The sequence below is a fragment of the Pipra filicauda genome, unplaced genomic scaffold, assembly GCF_003945595.2.
Source record: "Pipra filicauda isolate LSUMZ 115617 unplaced genomic scaffold, ASM394559v2 scaffold199_size1391877_pilon, whole genome shotgun sequence".
NCBI lineage: Eukaryota > Metazoa > Chordata > Aves > Passeriformes > Pipridae > Pipra > Pipra filicauda.
Window position 1 is genome coordinate 516,309 of NW_024104308.1, and position 22,467 is coordinate 538,775.

The following is a 22,467-nucleotide window of genomic DNA, read 5'->3' on the forward strand; positions in this document are numbered from 1 at the left end:
TATTCTTTATTTACTAAAGCAAAAATCTCTTCCCAAGCAGCTTATACCTGATTAAGGTACACTCAAACAGGAAAATATGAACAATGAAGGAAAGGGGGAAAGCACCTACGTGACAGTAACATCTAAACCCCAAAACACTTATTAAATTTTACAGACTGCTAAAAGGAAATATAAAAAAATGTATATGCATGATGTTTCAGAGTCACAGTTCAGAGATGGAACAATGTCACATCTACCCTTCAGTTTTCTTGCTTATCTGCTTGTTCATGTTCTGTAAGCATATTAGAGAGCAAGAACTCTGAATTTCAGCACTCATGAACAGGCAAAGAATCATGGCCTTACTTTTACGGGCTGCTTTTCTAATTTGCTTGTCATACTCCTCCCTTCTCAAAGCTTTTGACCTCTATTGAATACAGGAACATTTTATGCAGCTCTTGCTTATTCGCTTCATCTTTGCAGAAAGGGTATGTTCCTTCTGATTTCAGAACTTGACAGGCAACAAGAACCCTTGATTTATACACACAAAATACCCTGAGCAGTCCTTTGGATAGCATCCAGGTTTTTAGAGGAGGTAAGGATAGAATTTATTTAAGGCAAGAGAGGATTAGCAGGAATATTGCAGCTCTACAGACTATAACTTCTTTTCCCATTCATTCCTAGAGCAACATTACATTATCCTTTAACAGGATCTGAGGTCTGGCATAGGTTGGATTATCAAAGCTGGTGGGGCAGATGCAGCCATGCTCTAAATGAGAACGGATGGGAGGCAGCTCTGTGATCAGAAATGCATCTGTCACATCAAATACATCAAACCAGAGCTGTCACTGACCCACTGCCTCCTGGTGAGCCTGTTTAGAGCTGTGCAGCAATGGATGAGTTGAGAGAAAGCCCTAAATCAGTTGTATGGTGCACTTCATGCTATAGGTTACTTTACCTTACAAGAATAGACAAAGTTTGAGGTAGGAGGCTGAGATAGATCCTTTTCCCTTTCCTGGCACTGATGGAAAAAGTTATTCAGGTATGGATCCTAAAATGATAAACATTCACATTAATGTGTGTTATAGCAAAGATTAGAATTCAGCACCAGAAATTGATTACAGCAATCATCTGTGATACCCATGAACAACACACCCATGCCCCCACCACTGAAGTGAGGCACTGAAAGAAAATCAACTTATTTAGTCCAACCCATTGCCCAGCACGGCTTGCTATATACAAATTGTTTCTAGGTGCTTTGACCACTGTTTTTTCACTGTTGTGAGTGATTACTTTTTTCCTCACAATTTAAGGAAATCCAAAGGCCAGAATCTTTTTTCTTTCTGGTGCTCACAATTTATTTTCTTGCTATTTAAACTGATATTCCACCATTTTTCTGTTGGTATGACCTTAAGCAATTTTTATTTTTCCCTAAAGTGTGTATTCCATCATTGGCATCTCACCCTTCTACATTGAAATAACCGTTAAATGTTATAGAAACAAATTCATACAAGATTTTAGAACACCTTTCAGACATTCCTTGCCACTTTTTATTTGTAAGCAGATAACAGAGCTAAGAGGAAGGTTGGCTTACCTGAGTATTTACTGTCGATACAACAAGAGTAGAGACTTTGAAAAGTGGTTTCCCATTATCTACCCATTTTACATCACAGCCGATCTGCTATTAAAACAAAACCAAAAATAACATTTCCCCACCTATTTCCTACTTATTCAAGTTTCCTACTTATTCAAGTATTCTCAGTGCATAGCTCTGCACACGAGTGTGCATGAACTCTACTGGCTACTGTGCTTTCACAAACACAGAATTACTGCAATACAAACCCATTTTTTAACACAAGCCCAATGCTTGTCCCTCATTCAAGGGACCAGATCACTGCCCCACCCTGTCCTCATGACAATAGTAAAACAAACACAAGGAGGCAGAAATAATCCAAGCTGGGCAGGATCAGCGGGAAAATATGATATCACACCACAAAACTGGAGAATGAATCACCATTGTGGATCACATCAGCTGGAGAATAAATGTCATATGGCTTGAGTTTGGGAAGAGAGTTATTCCTGACCACTCTGATTCACATTTGGGAGAACTTAGGTATAACACTGTAGAACACATAGCTGTAAAATACACTTTTCCCATACACACCTGTGAATCAGCAGCATATGCCACTCAGTCCACTGCTACATATATTACTTCCTATACTCAGAGATATGCAAGTGAATATTCTAAGACAGATACCCTATTTACTGTCTACACATCCCAGTAAATGCAAATGGAAATCTGATCTCATGTAAAACGTGAAAATAAATGCTCTGCACCATTTGAATAATAGGGAAGGATGAATTAATACCTTTCCACTAGTTGGTTCTTGAAGGCTCAAGTAATTGGGAGGCAGACTGCTTGCCACTGGCACGTTGTGTTCTTGGGAAGCTAACTGGGCATCTTTCAGCAAAGGAAGCCAAGCATATCCCACTGTGCACAAGAACAAATAAACATGACTCTTTGGAAAAAACGAGCTTCTGAAGTTCAAAGGAAGACAATAATATCCAGCCAAAAATTTTGCAATCCTTATTTGAATGTACATCATTTATATTTATAATTGAAAGTAATTCTACTACAGGTACCTGGTGTTTCCAGAGCCTCTTTCTTTTTGGCATTAGCTTTTGCATTTATGTCACAGGTGACATGATAAAATGAAAACAGAATGTGGTGTTTCTTATGGAGTTGAGTGGGAAGTTCAATTTTCACCTGAAATGTAAAATGTTACACCTCACTTTAGGTTAAAAATTGATTAAACCAGGCATCAGAGATGGGCTAAATGAGTGACAAATCTCTCTACGCAGAGGTCTAAGTACAGCCTGCCTTTACTGGGTAATGTTTGTCCCATAGTAATAAATGTTCTCTTAAGGAAATTTTTTAGGATGATCATCTATCACTTTTACTTTAAACAGTTTTTTTCCACTTTGTCTTGTGGATGAATATTTTCATTTATGGTGAAAGAGTGTAATATGAATAAGGACAGAACTAAAGAGTGATGGACCCTGCTTAGAAGTGACCACCTGCACTCCAGCAGTCATAAATAGCCATCACCATGCTCATATTTACAGGATGACCATCTGAAAACACAAATGACATCTCTGCTACTCCATCATCATTTCATGGCAAAGACCAAGTAATAAAGGCTGACAAGGAAATAAACTTTTATTTATGATTTCTGTTCAGTCTTAAACTCTGTATCACACCATCCATGAATCCCTACATACTGGACTTGAGGAATTATTAATCTATTTGAATAAAAATACAAAGTAATCAAAAATATTACCATAGGAACTAAAAAAAAAAAAAGACCCTTTGTCCTTGTGAGCTATGATGAAGTTTATCCAAGCTAGAGTAAGGGTTAGAAATTGTTGACAAATGCTTCCAGTGTTGAATCAGCTTATGGGTAAGAATCTAAAACCATAAACATACATATGTTTATGTTGGGCATAAACATATGAAATGGGCACTCAGACATGGAGATCAAGACAACTTTTTTCTTAACATACTACATTCTTTTAAAGACTGCACTTGCTGTACTAGGGACATCTAGGACAGGTGCTCTTCCAGGCAAACGGGCTATCAACATCTGAATTCAGCTCTTTGTTCAAGTTGAAAGTAATCTGCCCAAACCAAATGGCTCACCAGCATCACATGAAGGGCACCTTCAGATCTGTTAAACCCCATGACATGTCTTGTAAAGGATTTACAAGGAGTTCAAGATCTTGAAAATGTAATGCTTTAAGTTTCACTCAGCTCCTAAACATGAATCTTACAATTGATACATCACATGTAGTTGTACATTAACTGCTGATCTTGGCTCTGCCATTTTATCAAAGTAAATCTTTACTGAAAAGGGAAGTTTTTCTAAGAAAAATTTGGAAAATGCTGGCTATATACACTATGCTGTTTGCCAGTCTTATCACTACACATAAAGCAGTAGTGGAAAACCCATGACAGACACATAACATTCACAGGCCATCAAATACACTAGTCACTCTAAGGGTGAAATTAAGTTCACCTGCAGAAAGTCTGGGGAATCAATACTTAGTGTTGGTGAAACATAAAGGTGCATGTGTGACTAACATTTGGCAAAGCCCAACATATGAACCCTATTCTATAGCTCTACCCTCAAAAGCACCAGCTAAATGACTTGCTGCAGCCACTACACGTCACTGTACATTCTGTTCAGACCACTGGATCAACAAAAATGCCCCAATGCAGATCTTATATCTCAGAGAGGGATTTGTTCTGACACTTGGCTCTACACTTCATCATAATGTTTACTGTTTCCATTAAATTCAGAGATGCAGCTGGACCCTTAATGCAATCCAGACGTGCATTTTAGAGAGCTGGACTGTTCCTAATTAATTCTACAGCATCTTAACTGTACTCAGAACATCTTACAAAAGGAATGATTCACTGAGTCGATTTAAGAAAGGAAAACAAAATGTGAGACTGCATGTCAATCTACATAACACAGGCCCATCCACACACACAAGCAGTTGTAACAGAAGCATTCTTTACAGATATTTTTCTGTCTCATTGGCAAACATGAGGACTGGCAGACATTTAATGAAAGGAAAAGCAGACTGACCTCATCATAGAAATCAGGATTCTGGGAATGATGTAGCACAGAGGTGTAGGCTGATGCTGTAAATAATGATCCACCTGGCTTCCCATAAATGCACTGATAAAAGGAACATGGTTTAATTACATTGTGAAGATACTAGTCTTGGTATATCTAATACACATGCACATTGAAAACAGTGTCATGAAAGATTGATCGTTACTTTGATCAAATATTAAAAGGAAACGTTTTAAGTGATCAAACCTGGACTTTTTATACATACTTCCAGTAAAAGTCCATTGATTCTGTGAAAATTACCCTATGCTCAATTAAGCAATGCAGACTCATTAGACTTCTTCTTTGCTGTTATCAGAGTTTTCTGCAAAAACCTTTACAAAAGCTGTTTCATGTTTATGCAGTTCAATACACAATACAGTGCCCTTACTGACTTTTCAGTGTTATAAAAGCTATCCCAGTTAACAATCTCCTTTCTGGCAGAGTTTGTCTGGGGGCTCTTGATTACTGAGTAATGGCAATTTTACATATTGGTGGGGAAATTAGACCACAACTATACTACACAATAGCTCTTGGGTAATAGCAGAAGTTAAGAATTAAGTCTAAGGGCCTTCTAAGTTTGTGCTTCACTCTTTTCAATCAAGTGTCCTGAGCTCAGTGAGAACTGTACGATAAATGCTAAACTCTAGAATAAGCAAGCTGCACTGTAAAAAAAGGTTCATTTTTCTAATATCATCTTCTTTGCCCTCCACCAGTCAGAAAGCTGGCACTGCAAAGTGCCACTGTAAGCTGGAATCACCATGTCAAGCTGGGATCTAACAGAACCACAGGACAGATGCAGAGGGATGTACGACAACATTCACTCTTTAACTGTTTCCATCAGTATGGCCCTTATTCCTGGGTTTTATAAGTAATGTCCTCAGAAACAGTGTCCTCTGAATATACTCTTGTAGCTCACCTTTAGTGGCTTTGCTCCTTCTTCATCAGAGCTTTTAAATTCAATGCACACTGTTATATTCCTCGCCTGGAAAGACAGGAATGCATTAAAGCTTAGATCAGAAATGGGATACCCATAAAAACTCAGGCAAACTACAGGGCTGAAATTAGGTCTTTTCAAAATATAGGATAAACATGCAGATGGTGATCAATATTTATAATGCCTTTAAGTCACAGTGGTGTCACTAGAAATAATATCTCCAGAAGAACTGGCAAAATGCAAGCCAGACCTCAAAATGACTGCGTAGAAGCAGATTATTAAGTGACCAGCACTTACCTATGTCTTGTCCTTAATTATTTTTCAATCACCATGAAAATATAAGTAGTGCTCAGGTTTCACTTAAGAACTACAAATATTAGCCAGATTAATTTTATCTGCACACATTATTTCATTAAAATAAAGCCCTTCTGAAAATTGGGAAAAAAGTATTACCACATGATCTCTCTTTGAATCACTGATACAATTTAAAATTAACCCAGATTCAATTAATTAAAATTGTACTGTGTTTTATGATTGCAAAAACTGAAAAAGTGAAAAGCCAAGTGAGTGAAATCACTATTTTCCCCTCTTTTATAAGTCCTCCTTCATTCTAGCAAAAGCTCATGCAGTACCCTACTACCCACTGTTGGCCTGAATTAGTCACATACTGTACCTTGTTGAAGTGTTTTTGGCTATCATACTTGAGGTGTTTTGGATATATGTATATTTGGTTCTTGTACACTCTGTAAGGTCGAGAATATTTTGTTGATTCCTGCACAAACTCCTCAACTTCCACTGTAGGTTGATACTCCTTTATATTATGAAATGGTTTGATTGGAATAAAGGACGAAGTTACACAGTCTTCAAAAGAACAGAAAAGAGAACCATCACATATTATGTTTGTTTTTACAGTCTTACTACTAAGAATAAGTAATATTGATATGGAACATGCAAAATCCTGCCTTAATTTGCAAGGAATGAGTAATGATGAGATGCAACAGGTCAAATCATGCCTTAAATTTATATGTTACATCAGAACAATTGCAATATATCATCCTTAAATGGTTTATCTCACTTGAGTTAAGCAGTACAGCATTGGAAGCCTCTTTTGACACACACAGTATCTGATGACATTTAATGGCATAACAGCCCAATTGGTATATGAACAGTTTCAACAGAATATACTGAAGTGATGCTGCTTCTAATCAATTTTACAGCTCAAGATCTCATTCAAGTTTTTCTGTTATCTAATAACATAGTAAATAAAATGAAAAAACAAGTAGTGCAGAACTAGATTAAATATATGATGCAATTGGGATACCTGAAATCAGATCAAGAAACAGAAGATGAAAATAAGCACCCCACCACTCAGACTGGGAGAGATTGAAAATGGACAGAGAATACTTTCTTTGCCTCTGCCATTAAATCAGTGAGACATTTAAACTTCAGTGAGAACTCAAGGGCTGTTTGAGTGAAAGCAGCTGAGAGGGGTCACCAACTTAGGGCTGTCCTGAGCTATCGTTGGGAAAAGCCATTTGACAGCCCTGCATACAGATTCCTTCCTCAAACCCTATTTTAACTTCCTTCCATCAAATTTTACTTCCTTCTAAACTAGCACAGGAGGATATTGCCCATTGCAGGATAACGCAGGCACTCTGCAGCCCAAACAGGCTGGGGAGAAGCAGCTCTGTGCCATCTAGAGTAGCGTGGTTTCTCTTTCCTCTCTTTCACAGACACTGAAAACAGGTACAAAATAAAACAAACAATGGTGTAATTAAATTAAAAAAAAAAAAATCAAGAACAATCCTCTGCACACATTTTTCTACTCAACAGGCACTTCTACCTGTCTCGAGGCAGCAATTATATACAGAAGGCCTATGAAAATGTCCTGTTTAATTACAATAATTAATTTTAAAGTGGAATCCTACTTGGATGTTCCAAAGGAACACAATCAACTGCAATCTCCAAACAGCCAGGTATGGTCTGTATTTTGCTAATCTTCTCTGCTCTGCAAGGACAGAAATGAAAACATTTTAGAAAATTAGAACAATGGAGATGAGACCCACCACAGGAATTGATTTAAAATGAAAACCAGACCCTGATTTAAGATAGAAATATATATTAAACACATTTCACATACATCTATTGGCTATTAAGTTAAAATTAAATGTAACAGCAGAAAAGAAGTATGATGTTTTGTGGTTTTTTTTTTCCTTGTTCTCATTCCTGCCTTCTCTTTGCAAGCAATATTATTTTGTAGAAGAGGAAAAAACTGGTGAACCAATCCTTATAGATTTAACTCACCTACTTTTTCTTTCTAAAATCTGAATCAAATGTTCCCTAAAAGGAATTCAATGAGCACTGGGATGAGAGGAGCCCACAGCAACATGGCTTCTGCAAGTGCCATGAAAAGGGAGCAAGATGTATTCCTTGTGCCCAAGAAATCTGAGAAGTGCCAAAACCATGATGCTAAATTTCTCTTATTAGGAGATGCTTTAGAGAGACAAACACAGCAGTGGTGACTGCTAAGGGCAAAGAGAATTTCAGTAAAGTTTCCTGACCAGTCAGAAGGCGTGGCAAGTTGTGGGCTTGATCCATTCCCTGTAGCTGACATTCAATCTTTCTGTGATCTTTTTAATACAAATGGAACAGAAGTTATTTAGATTAATTCATTTTTAGGCACATTTAGAGTAGAAGGGACAAGAAGGAATTCATGGTTCAATTCTCATGTCACTTATCCAGCATAAACATAGGCTCTCAGGATTAACCTGATTTATACCTGTGTGGAAGACTATCCAGCCAAACTGCTGTTCGCTGATTTACACACTGTCAAACATTTTGACATGGTTTTCCTTTCAATGTCCACTCTTCAGTTTGTAATGGAGACTCAAAAAAACAAAAGCAAGGAGTGGGGAAACCTATAAAGAATGTTTTTAACTTCTCTCTCTCCTTTTTTCTATTTTCTTCATTTTTTTTCCCCTGAGATAATGTTCCTTTGTTGGTTACTTCACCTGCAGTAAAGTAGGTTACTTTACTTAAAGTAAGTTACTTCTCCCCTGACAGAAGCTAATTTAAGGAAACACTATCTTTAGCTTATACTAGCATTTATTAATGTGCCAAATGACGTTTCAGTTTTCCTGGAAAGTCCAACCTAAAGCACCCTTTGGCAGGTAATAGCTTAATGTGAAAAACACTAATTTAAAATAATTTAATATGGTCAGTTTGGCACTCTGTGTTAAATGAAGAAAAAAAAACAGTGAAAATTATTCTGCACTGCTTTATAAAGTTTTTATTCTTTTTTAAAGCAAATTAAACATTTTTCCTTACCTTCTGTATTCTGCTATTAGTTTCATCAAATCTTCCATGGAAATCTTATTACTTTCTTGCCTGAATAAAGGTGAGAATCGGGAGTCTCTGTCAACATTTCCCTGATTATCTTTAAACACTGGTCTATAAAGAAAGAAAAGTGACATGTTCATAAGCACTCACCCGTATGTTTGAACATTTGAAACTGTCATGTAATCTTTTAACGAGGTTATGACGTCAATTCTTACACAAATTCAAGGGCTCCCTGCCGATCTTCACACAAGGAAGCCCTGCTGAGCTGTATATTTGCAGGAGCACAGACAATTTCAGTTTACTTCCATGTGCAGTCCCAGCCCTGCAAAGGCTTGAGACCTGGTTTGATCTCACGTGATGCAGGGTCCCCACTGACGCCAGTGCAGTGGCACCGCTCACAGCCAGGAGTCGCTGGGGTTTAGTGCTGGCACAGATCACCATCTAGCTCCACATCCACCACTTTTCCCCCCTCTTCTGTAGCTTAGTCTCACTTTGGAAAGCTGGAAGCGCGCAGCTCCTCATTGGAGGCAGCTCTCTGCTCCCAACTAGCCCTCCATGGGCCTGGCTGCAAGGCTGCCTTCTCCAGCCCAGAGAGACCAGCCCCGGCTGAGAGCCAGGACCCTGCACCTGATGGCACCTCACCATCCTTCCCACCCATCAAGGACATGACTCCTCACTTCAATAAAGAGCCTGACTCCTCATTTGTAGGAAACATTTTGAAGAATTCACAACCTCAATAGGTAGCTTTGTCCAAGAAGTTATTATCCAAGGAAAATCATTACAATTTTAAATAAGAGAAATCATAGCAAGCTGTCAAATCCCAACCGCCATATCCTACCACACAAAGAAATGCTTTTGCAGAACCAGGTTAGAGACCTCAATGAATGTTCCTATGCATTAATTCTGTCCTGTGCCCTCCAGGAGCAAGACACCAACTCACTGCAGCTTACTTTTCTTCACAAAACAGGTTTGTGGAGCACCAACTGAATTTTTGGTGAACCAGCTACAAAGTGCCAAATGAAGTGTTAAAAATCTATAACTGAGAACAATAAATATCAGCTGTTGTGTGCACAGGAAAACATTTCCAGATATTTCCATTCCTGCTCATTGACACTTTCAAGATTTAATTAAGACATTCCAGTGCCCTTTGTATATCCCCAAGTATCACACATGCTGGCTGGACCGGATAATGTAACAGCTATCCAAATTAACGAACCTTGGATTCAACTGTAGTATGAAAAAACATTGCTTAACAAAAGTAAAATGTTCTTGACACTAAGTGCTGTTCTGTGAATCATTTGGCCAATCTTGCTTCCTTAATTTACTTCTCTGTTCCACTGCCAGTGAGAAGAAGAATTGATGCCAAGACAAATTGTTGCCAGATGCAAAATAACAGAGCAAACCTTTGGAAGAGGATTCCAAGTATAAGTATAAATGCACTGTATCTTAACTTAATTGAGAGAAGCTGCCCTATTTCATTTCTTTGCAACTGTAGAGAATAATCAACTCTATCAGATTTTTGCCTCCAGCTATTAGAGGGAAATAAGGTCCACACCAACACTCTGTGTCAAAGATCTTAAGTTATTAATGAGAAACCAGACCTAATTTCTGGCAGCCACCACTTACTTTACAAATCCTATCAAACTGCTGTCAAAAAAAAAAAAAGGAAAGAAAAGAAAAAAGATAAGCTTTAATAATTATTACAGTATTGGTGACACTATGATGTTTCTTGGACTCAGCACTGCTTCCACCTCCAGACTAACAGAGAGGACTAAAACATTTGGTGAGTGATTTCCGCTGTGCCACTGGGCTCTGCAGTGTGATGCTGAGCAAACCCAGGCTCTGCTGGAGCTTATTAACTAATTCCAGGGCAGGCTCTGACACCAAGCAAACCACTGCTCAGCACTGCTCACCAAGGAAGGGCTGAGGATGTTAGTGTAAAAGTTAAAAAAACCTGAAAGTAGCTCACTCTGGATCAGTGGTACTGAGCACTGCCTTTCAGGAGGCTCAAGGACACAGCTTCATGATCTTTAAGGTCTCTTCCAACCCATACCATTCCACAATCATCCACTCCTTCTTTCTGGCCACACTGGTTTGGAGTCAGAAGGGCTTAACAGAGTCATTCTGCCCACAACTATTGCTCTTCATCATCAGTGCTCCCTGGGTATCATATGCTTTACCTCTAGAACTGCTCCTCATCAGTTCAGCAGCATATTCCAGCCTAAATAATGCACCCAGGACAAAATTAAGGTCATGAAACCACTACAAAACAGCGAAGTATTTCCATCTCTCCAACTTGCACACAATACTCCATTTATGTAAAGTTCTTACTACTACATGAGCAACTTAGATGTCCATGGAAAACAACATAACCCTCCTTAAAAAGCTGTATTTTATGCCCTCAGAGAAGAGTTAGATGACTTTCTGCTGGTCAAACTGTACTGGTGTCTCCATTGCCCGGGTTCGTCAAAACTGAAGAATTGCCAGAGCAGCAAGTACTCAATGTATTACAGCTGCAGCTAAATAACCACAGTCCCATGTTTTGTTAGATCCTTGCATGTGGAGCAAGAGTGCTCCTTGTCACAGTGAACATACTGAAAGCATTTGAGAATGACAACTGTCACACCAAAAAAAGGAAATGCATTAGAAACTGCTACAGTCCAGGAGTCTGATATTTGTCTAAGAGAGTAACAATGTCTTACTGTCAGGCAAGAGATATTACTAGAGATATTTTAATAAGAATTACTAGATATTAATAAGAATTAATTAATTAATTAATAAGAATTACTAGAGATATTTTAATAAGGAAAATTTCACACAAATAAAATCTTGGAGAGATTCTAAGGGTGGTAATGTAGGGGAAAACAAATAAATAGATTACACTAAAGAAACTGAAACATCATCTCAGTACTTAAAGTGCTTATATGATTCTACTCTTCTGACATTGTTAGCTGATAATCCACAATCCTAAAAATTCTTTGAGCACAGAAAACCAATACATTGTTCATAATTTAACATCAAAAGAAGTACTTTTGAAGTAGTGGTTTATGGTTTGTGGAAAAATCGCTCACCTCCAGGGTTAGACATTCGGTGTGAGATCTGCAGCTACTGGAAATCAATGCAGCCTCACTGCCTTCAGCTACATCAACCTACACCAGCTGAGAACTGAATCGGCAGCTGCACAAGCTACTGAAGGATTCAAATATTAGGCTCTAAAACATGATGCTTACGAGGGTGGAGAAGGTTTGAAGGAATAAAAGTGTAAAACCTAATCTCAGTGAATGAAACTTCCCCCCACATCTACAATATGTATCTCAGGTACATATTTGCAAACTTTGGCAGTTCTGGCAGGAATATGAGGCTCTGACACACTGTAATTCTAACACATACTGTAATTATACCTGCAAGAGAACACAGACACCAGATCCCACCAACTCCAGTGAGAAATCAGAGAAGAACCCTGAGTCATACTTTTGAGCAAGGCTAACAAACTGGTGCCACATGAGCTAATTAAGAGTTTCAGTCTCATGCACAATACTCAACTGTCAAGATTTTGGCTTGCTGAATGTATACGTAAAAATCACTCTGTGGCCATCTGTAATGCTTTAAAGGAGGGAAAATTTCCACACAAAAACAGGAGTGTGGTTAATGCCAGAATGAACTAGCTGGAAAACACATTTCCAAACCAGGGTTTTGCTATTTATCACAGCCAAACCGTTTTTTCCCCTGTAGTGCGATAGCCTCATGTGGAAACTTCTATTTTCAAGATGTGGAAATAGAAATAGATTTTATAGGGCCAAATTATACTTTTCTTTTACCAAAGTCAGTTCTGAGTAATGTTAATACACAAGCAGACGTAAATGAGTGCAGAATCTGAATTCTCTCAGTGCACCCTAGTTTGACGGGCATTTATGGTGCTATCCCTCACAGGGATAGCAGCAGAACTTCACTCATGTCTGTTAAGTCTTCCCTTAGGCAGAGCAAATGCAGACCTGCAGCTACAGTTCTACAGGCAACTAGGGATTGACACCTGCAGAATCCTATAAAAGAAAAATGCACTTCTTTCAAAAAGAGGAGAAAACCTTTCTGTATTTTATTCTCAGCAAGATTTGCTGAAGGTGTGAAAGAATGTTCTAGCCTTCTCCACATGCACGAGTGCCTAGCCAGACCCTGAACTAGTTAAAATCATTGTTGTACCTAAAGATAGCTACAGCAAGGACCGAGCTGCAGGACATCACCACAGACCACAGGCAGGGAGGACAGAGTTAATAAGAAGTCTCAAGTCAGTCTGGTGCCAAGCCTGCACCTCTTGCCATTTTATAGTCCATTACAAGGTGAAAGTGGCTCTGTCAACTCATCAATATGATTTTGATGAATGGTCCTTTGGCTACACAGTAGTAAATATTTATGAGTATCCTTGAGCTTGAGATGACAGATCAGAACACATTATCTGCCTTTCACTCGAGCAAGCATGCACTTACCTCTCCTATCTAACTGGATATTGACAAAAAAGTATGTCAATAAAAAATAAATGAACTCTTCAAATGGCCATACCTCACAGCATGTTTTCCTCTTTGCAATCTAAGCACCATATTCTAAAATCACAAGCTTTCCCCCACACATGTCATGGGAATCTGTGCAATCCTGGTGCTCCACACTCCACACTGGAGGTACACAGAGCTCTCTCTCATAGTCATGGGCGATACCACAATGTGACTTTTTCACCTAGCACTTGCTCTTTCTTTCTCCCTACAACTTCAGGCAGCTCTCCACCTGGCCTGCTACTGTGAGAACAGAAGCCACAGAGGAGAAGGAATGTTTTCACTTGGCAATTGACAGATTTCCCTTTTATAGGGAATATAAAAATTTGTAGTCCCTGCTCTGTGCATGGCAGAAAGAAGGGAGAGCTGTCACAGGGACACAAAGGAGTGTCTCAGTCAGGGAGCTTTCTCATGCCAGGGCAGCAATAAGTTGTAGAAATTACAGAAGACTGAGAAGGAAAAAAGGGAGAGGAGAGCAAAAGGAATTACATGGAAATTTGAAGGGAGAACAAACAGAAAAAAAGGCATATTTGGTAAAAGGTGATCAAAAGGCACAGGAGTGCCTCAATCTTGAGGTGAGACCAGCAAGAAATTACACAGGAGGAGAGAGAGGAAGAACAAAAATTCATTATTGTCAGTTATGTCACTGACCTGACATAAAATCCAACTGACCTGCCAAACAAGAAAATACAAGTTCTCCATCACCTACTAACCACAAAAAATGCGAGACTACCTGAACCACAATCCCTCAACATCACCCCCAAGGCACTTCAAATCCTTAGATAGATTTTTCTTAAAACTTGACAAGCATCATAACCAGAACAGAGCTTCATACCTGTGCACCTACTTTCTGAGTAGCCACTGCAACTATATTTCAGACCATAATTATCTTTGCAGGAAATTCTTGTGAGGACTGTGACTTTGAAATCTCTTTGGTAATTTTTAGCACTCAATGAATGTGGAGCTCACGATAAATTGGTATTCTGTCAGCTACCTTTGCTACTCCCTGGCAACTTCACTACATATCTGAAGAAAAGATTCCCCCACAGTAACATTTAATGAGAAAGTAACTGACGTTTAGCTGTGAGAAAAATAGGGCAATGAAATAATAAAGCTGCAGGATCTTCTGGGGTCCTGGACCAGGCAGAAAGCTTTGCTTAGCTTCAGGCAGAAAAAGTGGAAAAGAACAAAAGGACAGAAATCCAGGGACAGAATAAGCTATAAGATGCTTATAAAATCATGAAAAGAGCAAATACATACCTCACTGACCAAGCAAATGGCATACGGTATTTCCCCAGCTTGCTGCAGAACTGCTTATTGGATTTTAACACCTTCTGTGCACACTACAAAAAAGGAAGTGTGAATTATTTCATCAATATCATTCTAACATCTTAAATGCTGCACAGAGTACATCCTGGTACTCCTCTGCTGAAGAGGCTATAGTGTCCCTAAAATAATTCAGCCTGATACTGTCCATAACAAAGATTCCAGGTGCACGGCAAAGACAACACAAGACAAGTATGATGCTGCTGTCAAACTAAACCCTGTCACCACTCCCTTAGTCAGAACTGCATTACAGTTGTTATTCCAGTTTTCTGTGATGTACCCAATGCAGGTGCAGTGCCTGCTCTCACAGACAAACAGGTGCCTACCCCAAATTTGCATGTGTACAAAGTTCCCTAGCTCATAAAAGATTGCTGAAAAAGAATACCTCTCTGCCAAGTCATAACTGGCATAGCAATGTACAATGAATGCATTTGCATGTTGCAGACAAAATGGTCCTTCATTCATTTAGTCAATGGAACTTGGACATTTGCTTTCTGAAGCGTGGGCCTCCTGGGAGCTTGTCCTGTTCAGCAGCCACACACTGCTGAGATTCATCGGCACAATTTGGAATGCCTTCAGCTTCCAACAGGCTGCAGCTTACAAAGAAGGAAGTGATGTTCCTGTTACATTACCTTAAAAGAATCAGGATTCTTAATGTAAGGTTCAGCACTGCTGGCAATGTTTCCTGTAAGCACCTTTTCTATTTTTGCCACTAGTACGATCTCAGAATGAGGATTACTTATGGAGAAAAGAGCCTGTGGATAAAAGGGGAAACAGTTAAAAAGTTACAGCAATACTGAAGAAACTAAATACTGCCAGTGCTCCCTGTTGATGGAAACAATAACAAAGCAAATTCAGAAGGCATTATTAAGGATTATTATCTCTACATATTCAATACAGCCAGAGAGAAAATAAAATCTTTGTGCTAGTGCTGAAGGAAGCTTATGCTCATGCAGCACTTTGCAAACAGACTGACTCAAGTCAAAAGGCAGTGTGACCATGTTAGCACTGCCTGACCTAACTGTTCCTCTTGGACAGTACTTAAAAGCTACCCTAAATCAGTCATACCTCAGGGGAATGAAAGGGAGAAAAAAAGGTAATACCTAGTGTTTCAGCATACAGCTTACAGCAGTGAGAATGTGGAAGCACTTTGAGATTAATGCAGCATCTTGGTGTTGTTTTGAGTTGTGATTTTGTTTGACTGGTTAGGAGAGGACAGCAAATGGACCCAAAGAGCACAGGAAATATGGGTGGTTTCTTCAAATGAGACACTAACTTCTATCAAAGTTTTGATTGTAAATAGTCTTAAAGTTTATACAGGGAGCTCAGAAATCAAGCATCTGTATACAAGTTCCACTGACACACAAAAAGAATTTTCTTGAAAACAAGAACCACTGGTAGCATACAAAAATTCTCCAATGAAAATGAATACTACAGAACTAAAATAAGTCACATGTGGAATACCTGTTTTGGGTATTTCAGCCATTCTTCTGGGAACCCTTTGACCTGTGGTTCTTCCATTTCATTTGAGTCAATATTTTCAACTGTGCCATTTTCTAATGAACAGGAGGAACCTGAAATCATCTGTCTGACGAGGGGGTGGTTCAAATCCACATGAAAATCAGCAGAGATCTTCCTGCCATCCCTGACATCATACAGTGCCACACTCACAAAGAAAGGCTCTACCTGGAGAAAATACCAGAAACATAATACAGTGGTAACTAAGAGGATGAGGGTAAAGTCTATCCTTTAATAGGTTTTCACAACTAGAAAAAAAGAAAGCAAATAAATATTTACAAATTATGAGATGCATTAAAAACACAGGCTCACACACACCCCCACCCAAATTAGTTTCAATCATGTGATTTTAGGGGCTTTTAAAGATAGTTTGTTAACAGGGTGCCAGAATAGGAATTGATATCTTTAGAAACTTACAGAATCAAAACCAAACGTATTTGTCACAGATAATTAATTGTTAGAATAAATTAATAGAGCCCCAGAAAACACATTACAGGATTTTTAAAATGTAGATTCAGAGTCACTATAAAAGAAGGAAGAGTGAGGGTGGGCTTTCCAGGGATCGTCAGGAATGAGGCACAAAGATGACAAACGTAAGTAGATGAAAAATGTTTACTGGCTCAACACAAAAGCGTGGGTGTATTATCCTGTGGGAAACACATGTTCCATTTTGCTGGGAAACCAAGAGCATTCAAACCACTCTGACAGTGCCCATTTATTCTATGGCATAGGACCAGGGCATTCAGTCCTATGACTGAGAGTAACCTCCAAAGAGCATCCGTGGTTCTGACAGAACACATCAGGCTCAGAATAGCACCACCGGAGCTGTCCAGAAATCAGAATCTTAGAACTTTGGAGATAAAAAACAATGTGTAGCAGGTACAATGTTTTATGTCTTTTCAGTCTCTGTGCTGAATATTGCATGCCCTTGGTACAGTTACCATCACTTTATTTAAACAGTTATTCCAGCCTGCCAAAAAAAGGTATTGATCACAACATGCTGAACAGGGACTCGCTGTAGAGGTCATCTTCAAATGAAAAACAAACAAATCAACAAACAAATCAATGTCTCATATGTAATATGAAAGCTGAGTTGCCAGGACATTCATGTCTCAAAATTTTCCTGCTTCAGAGGAGAACTAAAAGCTATAGACTGATATCTACATCTCATTTTTCCCTGTCTTTTTATCTTACAGTAAGAATAAGCAAAATTTTCTGTTTTGTCCTGTTTTAGCAGGATTTTTTCCACTAGATGAGCATCCTGTCCTTTCTATTTTGCCTTCTCTTCTGTAATTTAATCTGCTTCATTCCTGGTCTCTCTCTGAAAAAAAAAAAAAAATCCCCAGTTCACCAGCAACTGATAAATAGGTCTTGGCAGTTTAAACTTGTTTTTGTTATAGCAATTGTTAAGAACCCTCAATGATTTTTAATTCTCCACTGAAATGTAGTTAAAAGTCTGCAATCTAAATCAAAATGTCTAATGAAAAGTTAATCAGTTTCATTATTCAATCCAAAGGGATAGTCAGGGGAGGAGGAGTGGATGCTCTGTGTGTGTGTGATACAGGTTTCCCTTCCCTTTCTCTTTCCAAAGTAATAAGGGCATGGAAAGAGAGGGGAAAAAAAAAGGAAAGAGAAAAATCACAGGGAAATAAGAAAAGCTTACGTTGGTTGAAGGATCATTTTCATTTTCAGTAACACAGGCCTGGAGGTTCAAACTGAGGGATTTGCAAGTTATCAGGATCCTCTTTGCAGGCTTTTCTTCAAATGGCTTTATCACCAAGTTTGTCCCTGGAAACTCCTTTTTCTGAGGATTCAGTGCCTGAAATAAGTTGGCCAATTTGTTATACACTGGAAAAGGCATTGTATTCCAGAACTAAGTAAGTTTTTTAAAGGTCTTGACAATCACTGAAGAAGCACCTGAAAACCTCAAAAAGCCACTGCTGGTCTCTTCATATTACTATAGTAAATGAGTGTTATTTCTAATTTATAGATTACAAAACAAACCAAAAAGATTGCCTGAGGACATAAATAACGTCAGAGGCAGAATTAGGAATTAAAATTAGGTTTCTTCTAATTTTAGAACAGATTTTTTTCTTGTTTACTTACTGTTTCTGAAACTTTAGCTCTTAATTTCTTCATACAGCTTAAACACCCTCCTATTTTCAGACTTTTAATGCCAAATTTTAGAATGAGATTTCAGACCTCTCCCGTCCTTTACCCTTACTTATATACCACACCACTATTTCAATTCGATTAATATTTTCTAATAATGGTGTTACAGTTTGTTGATAACAGGTTCAAGTTTGAATATATAGTGATCCCATTGTTACTTAAGCCTTCTGTTCAACTAAAATAAAATTTCCATTTAAATTACATTCAGTGCAAGAAATAATGTTCTTTGAATCCTGACACTAAACATTATGCATACCTTCATCTGTACCTTCCCACTGGTTTTTATATCAATTTATGGTTGTGTAATCAAATTCCATGTAAAGAATAACAGTAAGAACACTGTTCTTGTAACACTGCCAGTCTTAGAGAAGGTTCTGATCTTGTAATATTTTCAGTTTGCTTTAATGCTTGCTTTAAGCTAATTCAAAGCTTAGCTCAACTGGACTAGATGACCTCCAGAGGTCACTGCCATCCTCAACCACTCTGCAAACAAATATGTGTAGAGCTTATACAGAAATCTTAATGGACTAGAGACAGCTTCCCTCTCCGTTCAAAGCTGAAGTCCTGGGTATACCCAGCTGCTTGCTGAACTACAATCCACTCTGGTGACTTAGCTAACCCAGTTAGCTAGATCACCTGTACTTTAAAAGTTCGAAGAATTTAAAAAAAAAAAAAACAAACTTAAAAATCGCTTACTGCTATATCAGGATCCAAAGAGAAAAGGTTTAGTCGCTCTGTATTTCGAGAAGCTTTCACTGTTTCTTCTGTTTCTGTGATATACTGTGGTGACAGACAATAAATTAGTTTTCTGCACAAGAACAGAAATCCATAGAGTTGTTAGACTTCTAAATGAACAATCAATGTTTCACTTGTAACGACACTTCCCGCTTCTGCAGCAGTTATCCCAAAGTGCCTTGAAGCACTCTTTGCTTGTGAAGTAGGGATTTTCAGGCCGTGATACTTCTAAGAAATCCCAAAATAGATCAAATAAATAATTCAAGTTCATGCATGTTCGTGTATGCTATCCATTGGGTAAAAGGTCAGAATGGTGGATTGGTGCACCAAAATTATTTTAGAGATTTGCAAGTCGAAGGGAAAAAAACCCCAGCAACAAGCCCCATAGAAAAACACTTGTGCCAGGGGAGGGCAGAAGGGGGAGCAGTGAAGCATTTCCAATCTAGCTTTTCATTAAAAAGCTTCTTAGCACTGTCGACAATTATCTCATCCACATGAAGCAGTTTATGAGATCCAGAGCACAAAATGCCTCCCCTGACAGTACATGTGCCTTTCAATGAAGTTACAGAAGGCAATGAGCAGTTCAGAGCTTGTTTCTTTGCTAGTCACACGGGAAATCTTGACTCTCTAAGGGCCAATCTCTTCTGAAGTGCATTTAAGATGAGCAGTATTTCACAGATAACTGCAGGGACCAGACCCTTACTGACTTCATAGGTCTAAATTGAACTTCTCTGTGAAGCACCTCTTTACATCTAGTGAAGATTTTCTCACTTAAACAAAACAATAATTTGTTCAGAAAGAAAGTTATTCCGGTCATTTGTCGTATCTCTAATAATTGCAATGGGCTGTGCTATGTTTTTGAACCTTTCATAATATTAATGATCACCTATTGGCAGGCATTTTTCACCTAGGAAGTTCTTTCCAGTAAACTTGTAAAGATAAATATAATATCCATTACTTTTGCAAAGTCTGGGTGCAAGGTGTTCTCTGAAGAATCTGTCTCTTCCTGAGAGCAATCATAATTCACAGAAACTTCTGCAGGGTCTTGAAGAGAAGAAAAAAAATAAAGATTGTTTTATTATTCTTGCTATTACCACTGCGTTTAAAAGAACAAAAGAACCTATTCTCATGCTATTTCTTTTCATGCCTTTTAGTCTCATCAGGCTAACAAATGGAAGTGATACTAATGTAAACTTCTGTCCTCCTCAACCCCACTTCCCACTGCTGCTTACTGTAACTTAGTCTATGTTTAAGCCTCCAAACAAGAGGCCTGACTCTATTCAATGAAACATCCAAGACATTCATCCACGACAAACATTCATGCCCACAACAAAGACCTTCCTCTCTCAGTCTTTTCTGATGCAACATCAAGGGTTATGTCAACTAAAAGACTTTGGTTTGGGAACGAGAGGGATGCAGTCCTGACTCTGTGAGCTGCAAATCTATGGATCCAGAAAACAGCACTGTACAGCAAGCCCTGTGCTTTACTCAGCTCACCAGGGACTGCTCTCTTTTCACGAGGTAGTTCAGCCTCATGTGAGATAAGTCATTACAGCCATTTAGGGCTCTTCTGCCAAGAAAGCATCATGCCTTTTGACAAGTTAACCCGATAGCACATTCCAGTTGCTTGTTACTAGGGTCTTTTTACCAGTAGAAACTTCTGTTTTCTGTTAGCCTGTGTTTTTGACCTTTTATGCACATATTTCTTCCTGTTTCATTAATATCCCCTGTGGGTGGGATTTTCAAAAGTACTTCTCTGATTCTGAAGTGCAAGACTCTTTTGCCTCCAAGTTATAAAAATGTCTTTGGCTATATGAAGAGCATCCTGTCCTTCCGAAATCAGACCTTATTATAAACATCAGGCTAAGGAGTTCAATTAGCTCTGAACTTCCCTAAGAGTCAGATGCATGTGGATTTGAAGCTTTGACTCAGCTCAGAGCACACACAGTTCAAATCTGTATTAAGGTTTCAAGTGTTTTCAGTCTTAGAATTTCAGCTGGGGCTCATCCAAACTGAACATGGATTTATTACGTGGAGGAATGAGTTACTGCCACATGAAGAGTACAGTATAACAGAACATCCAATTCTTTCTTCCACAGCAAAAGCATATTAATATGCAAACTCAAAAAAGCAAGAAATGAAAAGTTAATAAACTTTCAGGAAAGAGCAATATACCACAGCTGGGATTATTATTTTTTATAATACTCCATATTTTTAAAGAAAACATAATGCTGGAAAAAGAAATAATCTGACCTCTCTCCATCACAAAACTCTTTAAAACCTTCAGATTCCCAGGACAGTAAAACACAAAGTACTAGCAAGATCACTGACAGAAAGGACTAAATTTGAAAAAGAGCTGTATATGCAAAACAGAGCCACGTTGCTCCTGCTGACTTTGTGGGGAGCAGTTTTACCTCCCCTCCAGCCTTTTGAAAATGATCTGTGGGGAGTTAGCTGACATTGCTCAGGGACTGCCAAGACTGGTATTGATTTCTGACGAAGCAGCAGGTACAGAATCCATTACAGACTCAGGCAGTTAAAATGATTCAATACTGATATCTGAAAGTTTCATTTTTTGCATTTGATTAAAAAAACCCCTAACAACACAAGAGACTATTTACTCTTACCAAGTTTCAGATCAGTGAGATCTGCACTTTTCCTCTCCTGAATGGCTCCCTCTGGATTTATTTGCAGGATTTTGTTGAGAGTGAAAATCCAGTCATCCATATCCTGCTCATTTTCAGCTGCCAGCACAAAATATGTGAGGTCATTCATTTTCAGTTCAAAGGCATGTTTCCTAAGCCTGTTATTCTGTTGGAACAAAAGGAAAAGAAAAAATAAACACTAGAACCATTATAAAAAGGTAGTGAAAAAGGCATCCATAAGATGGACTTGTATATGGCCACTTCTTAAAAATAACATTCAGGCAAACTTCTGTGGCTTTAAAGAAAATCCAAGTAGTGCAATATTAACATAAGTTTAAGTCAATTTTTTCTTGAGTTGTTGTGCATCTGTGGCCAAACATACATCTTCTATTTAGCCATAAAAAGGGAAGACTGGACAATACCACAGAAAGGAATACCTCCCAAGTGGAATAATAAAAGACCTTTGAAGGCAAAGTATAGCACTGCTACACAAGTCAAAGCTGTCTGAAGAGAACAGCTCTAAAGAACAAGTCTCCTATACCTTACCAGCACACCAGACTCTCAGAAAGACAAACCAAAGTCATGCAAACATTTGCTCA

The 22,467-nt window shown here is 38.5% G+C and overlaps 1 protein-coding gene across 16 annotated transcripts in view; it reads right to left on the reverse strand.

Moving 5' to 3' along the window:
- The window catches only part of DOCK10 (dedicator of cytokinesis 10), a 148,472-nt gene that overhangs the window by 42,741 nt on the left and 83,264 nt on the right, over positions 1-22,467 (reverse strand). For 13 of the 16 annotated variants that reach the window (XM_039380553.1, XM_039380556.1, XM_039380552.1 and 10 more), the window contains exons 8-23: positions 21,851-22,034; positions 20,182-20,267; positions 19,185-19,268; positions 17,980-18,135; positions 16,263-16,484; positions 15,431-15,553; positions 14,733-14,815; positions 8,920-9,042; positions 7,521-7,600; positions 6,266-6,453; positions 5,575-5,640; positions 4,629-4,721; positions 2,620-2,743; positions 2,346-2,467; positions 1,571-1,657; positions 935-1,027 (exon numbers count right to left, since the gene is read on the reverse strand). In XM_039380553.1, coding sequence (XP_039236487.1) covers positions 935-1,027; positions 1,571-1,657; positions 2,346-2,467; positions 2,620-2,743; positions 4,629-4,721; positions 5,575-5,640; positions 6,266-6,453; positions 7,521-7,600; positions 8,920-9,042; positions 14,733-14,815; positions 15,431-15,553; positions 16,263-16,484; positions 17,980-18,135; positions 19,185-19,268; positions 20,182-20,267; positions 21,851-22,034 — 1,914 coding nt within the window. The remainder of the gene's footprint in view (positions 1-934; positions 1,028-1,570; positions 1,658-2,345; positions 2,468-2,619; positions 2,744-4,628; positions 4,722-5,574; positions 5,641-6,265; positions 6,454-7,520; positions 7,601-8,919; positions 9,043-14,732; positions 14,816-15,430; positions 15,554-16,262; positions 16,485-17,979; positions 18,136-19,184; positions 19,269-20,181; positions 20,268-21,850; positions 22,035-22,467) is intronic. The other 3 variants (XM_039380557.1, XM_039380547.1, XM_039380550.1) reach the window with 1 other exon arrangement.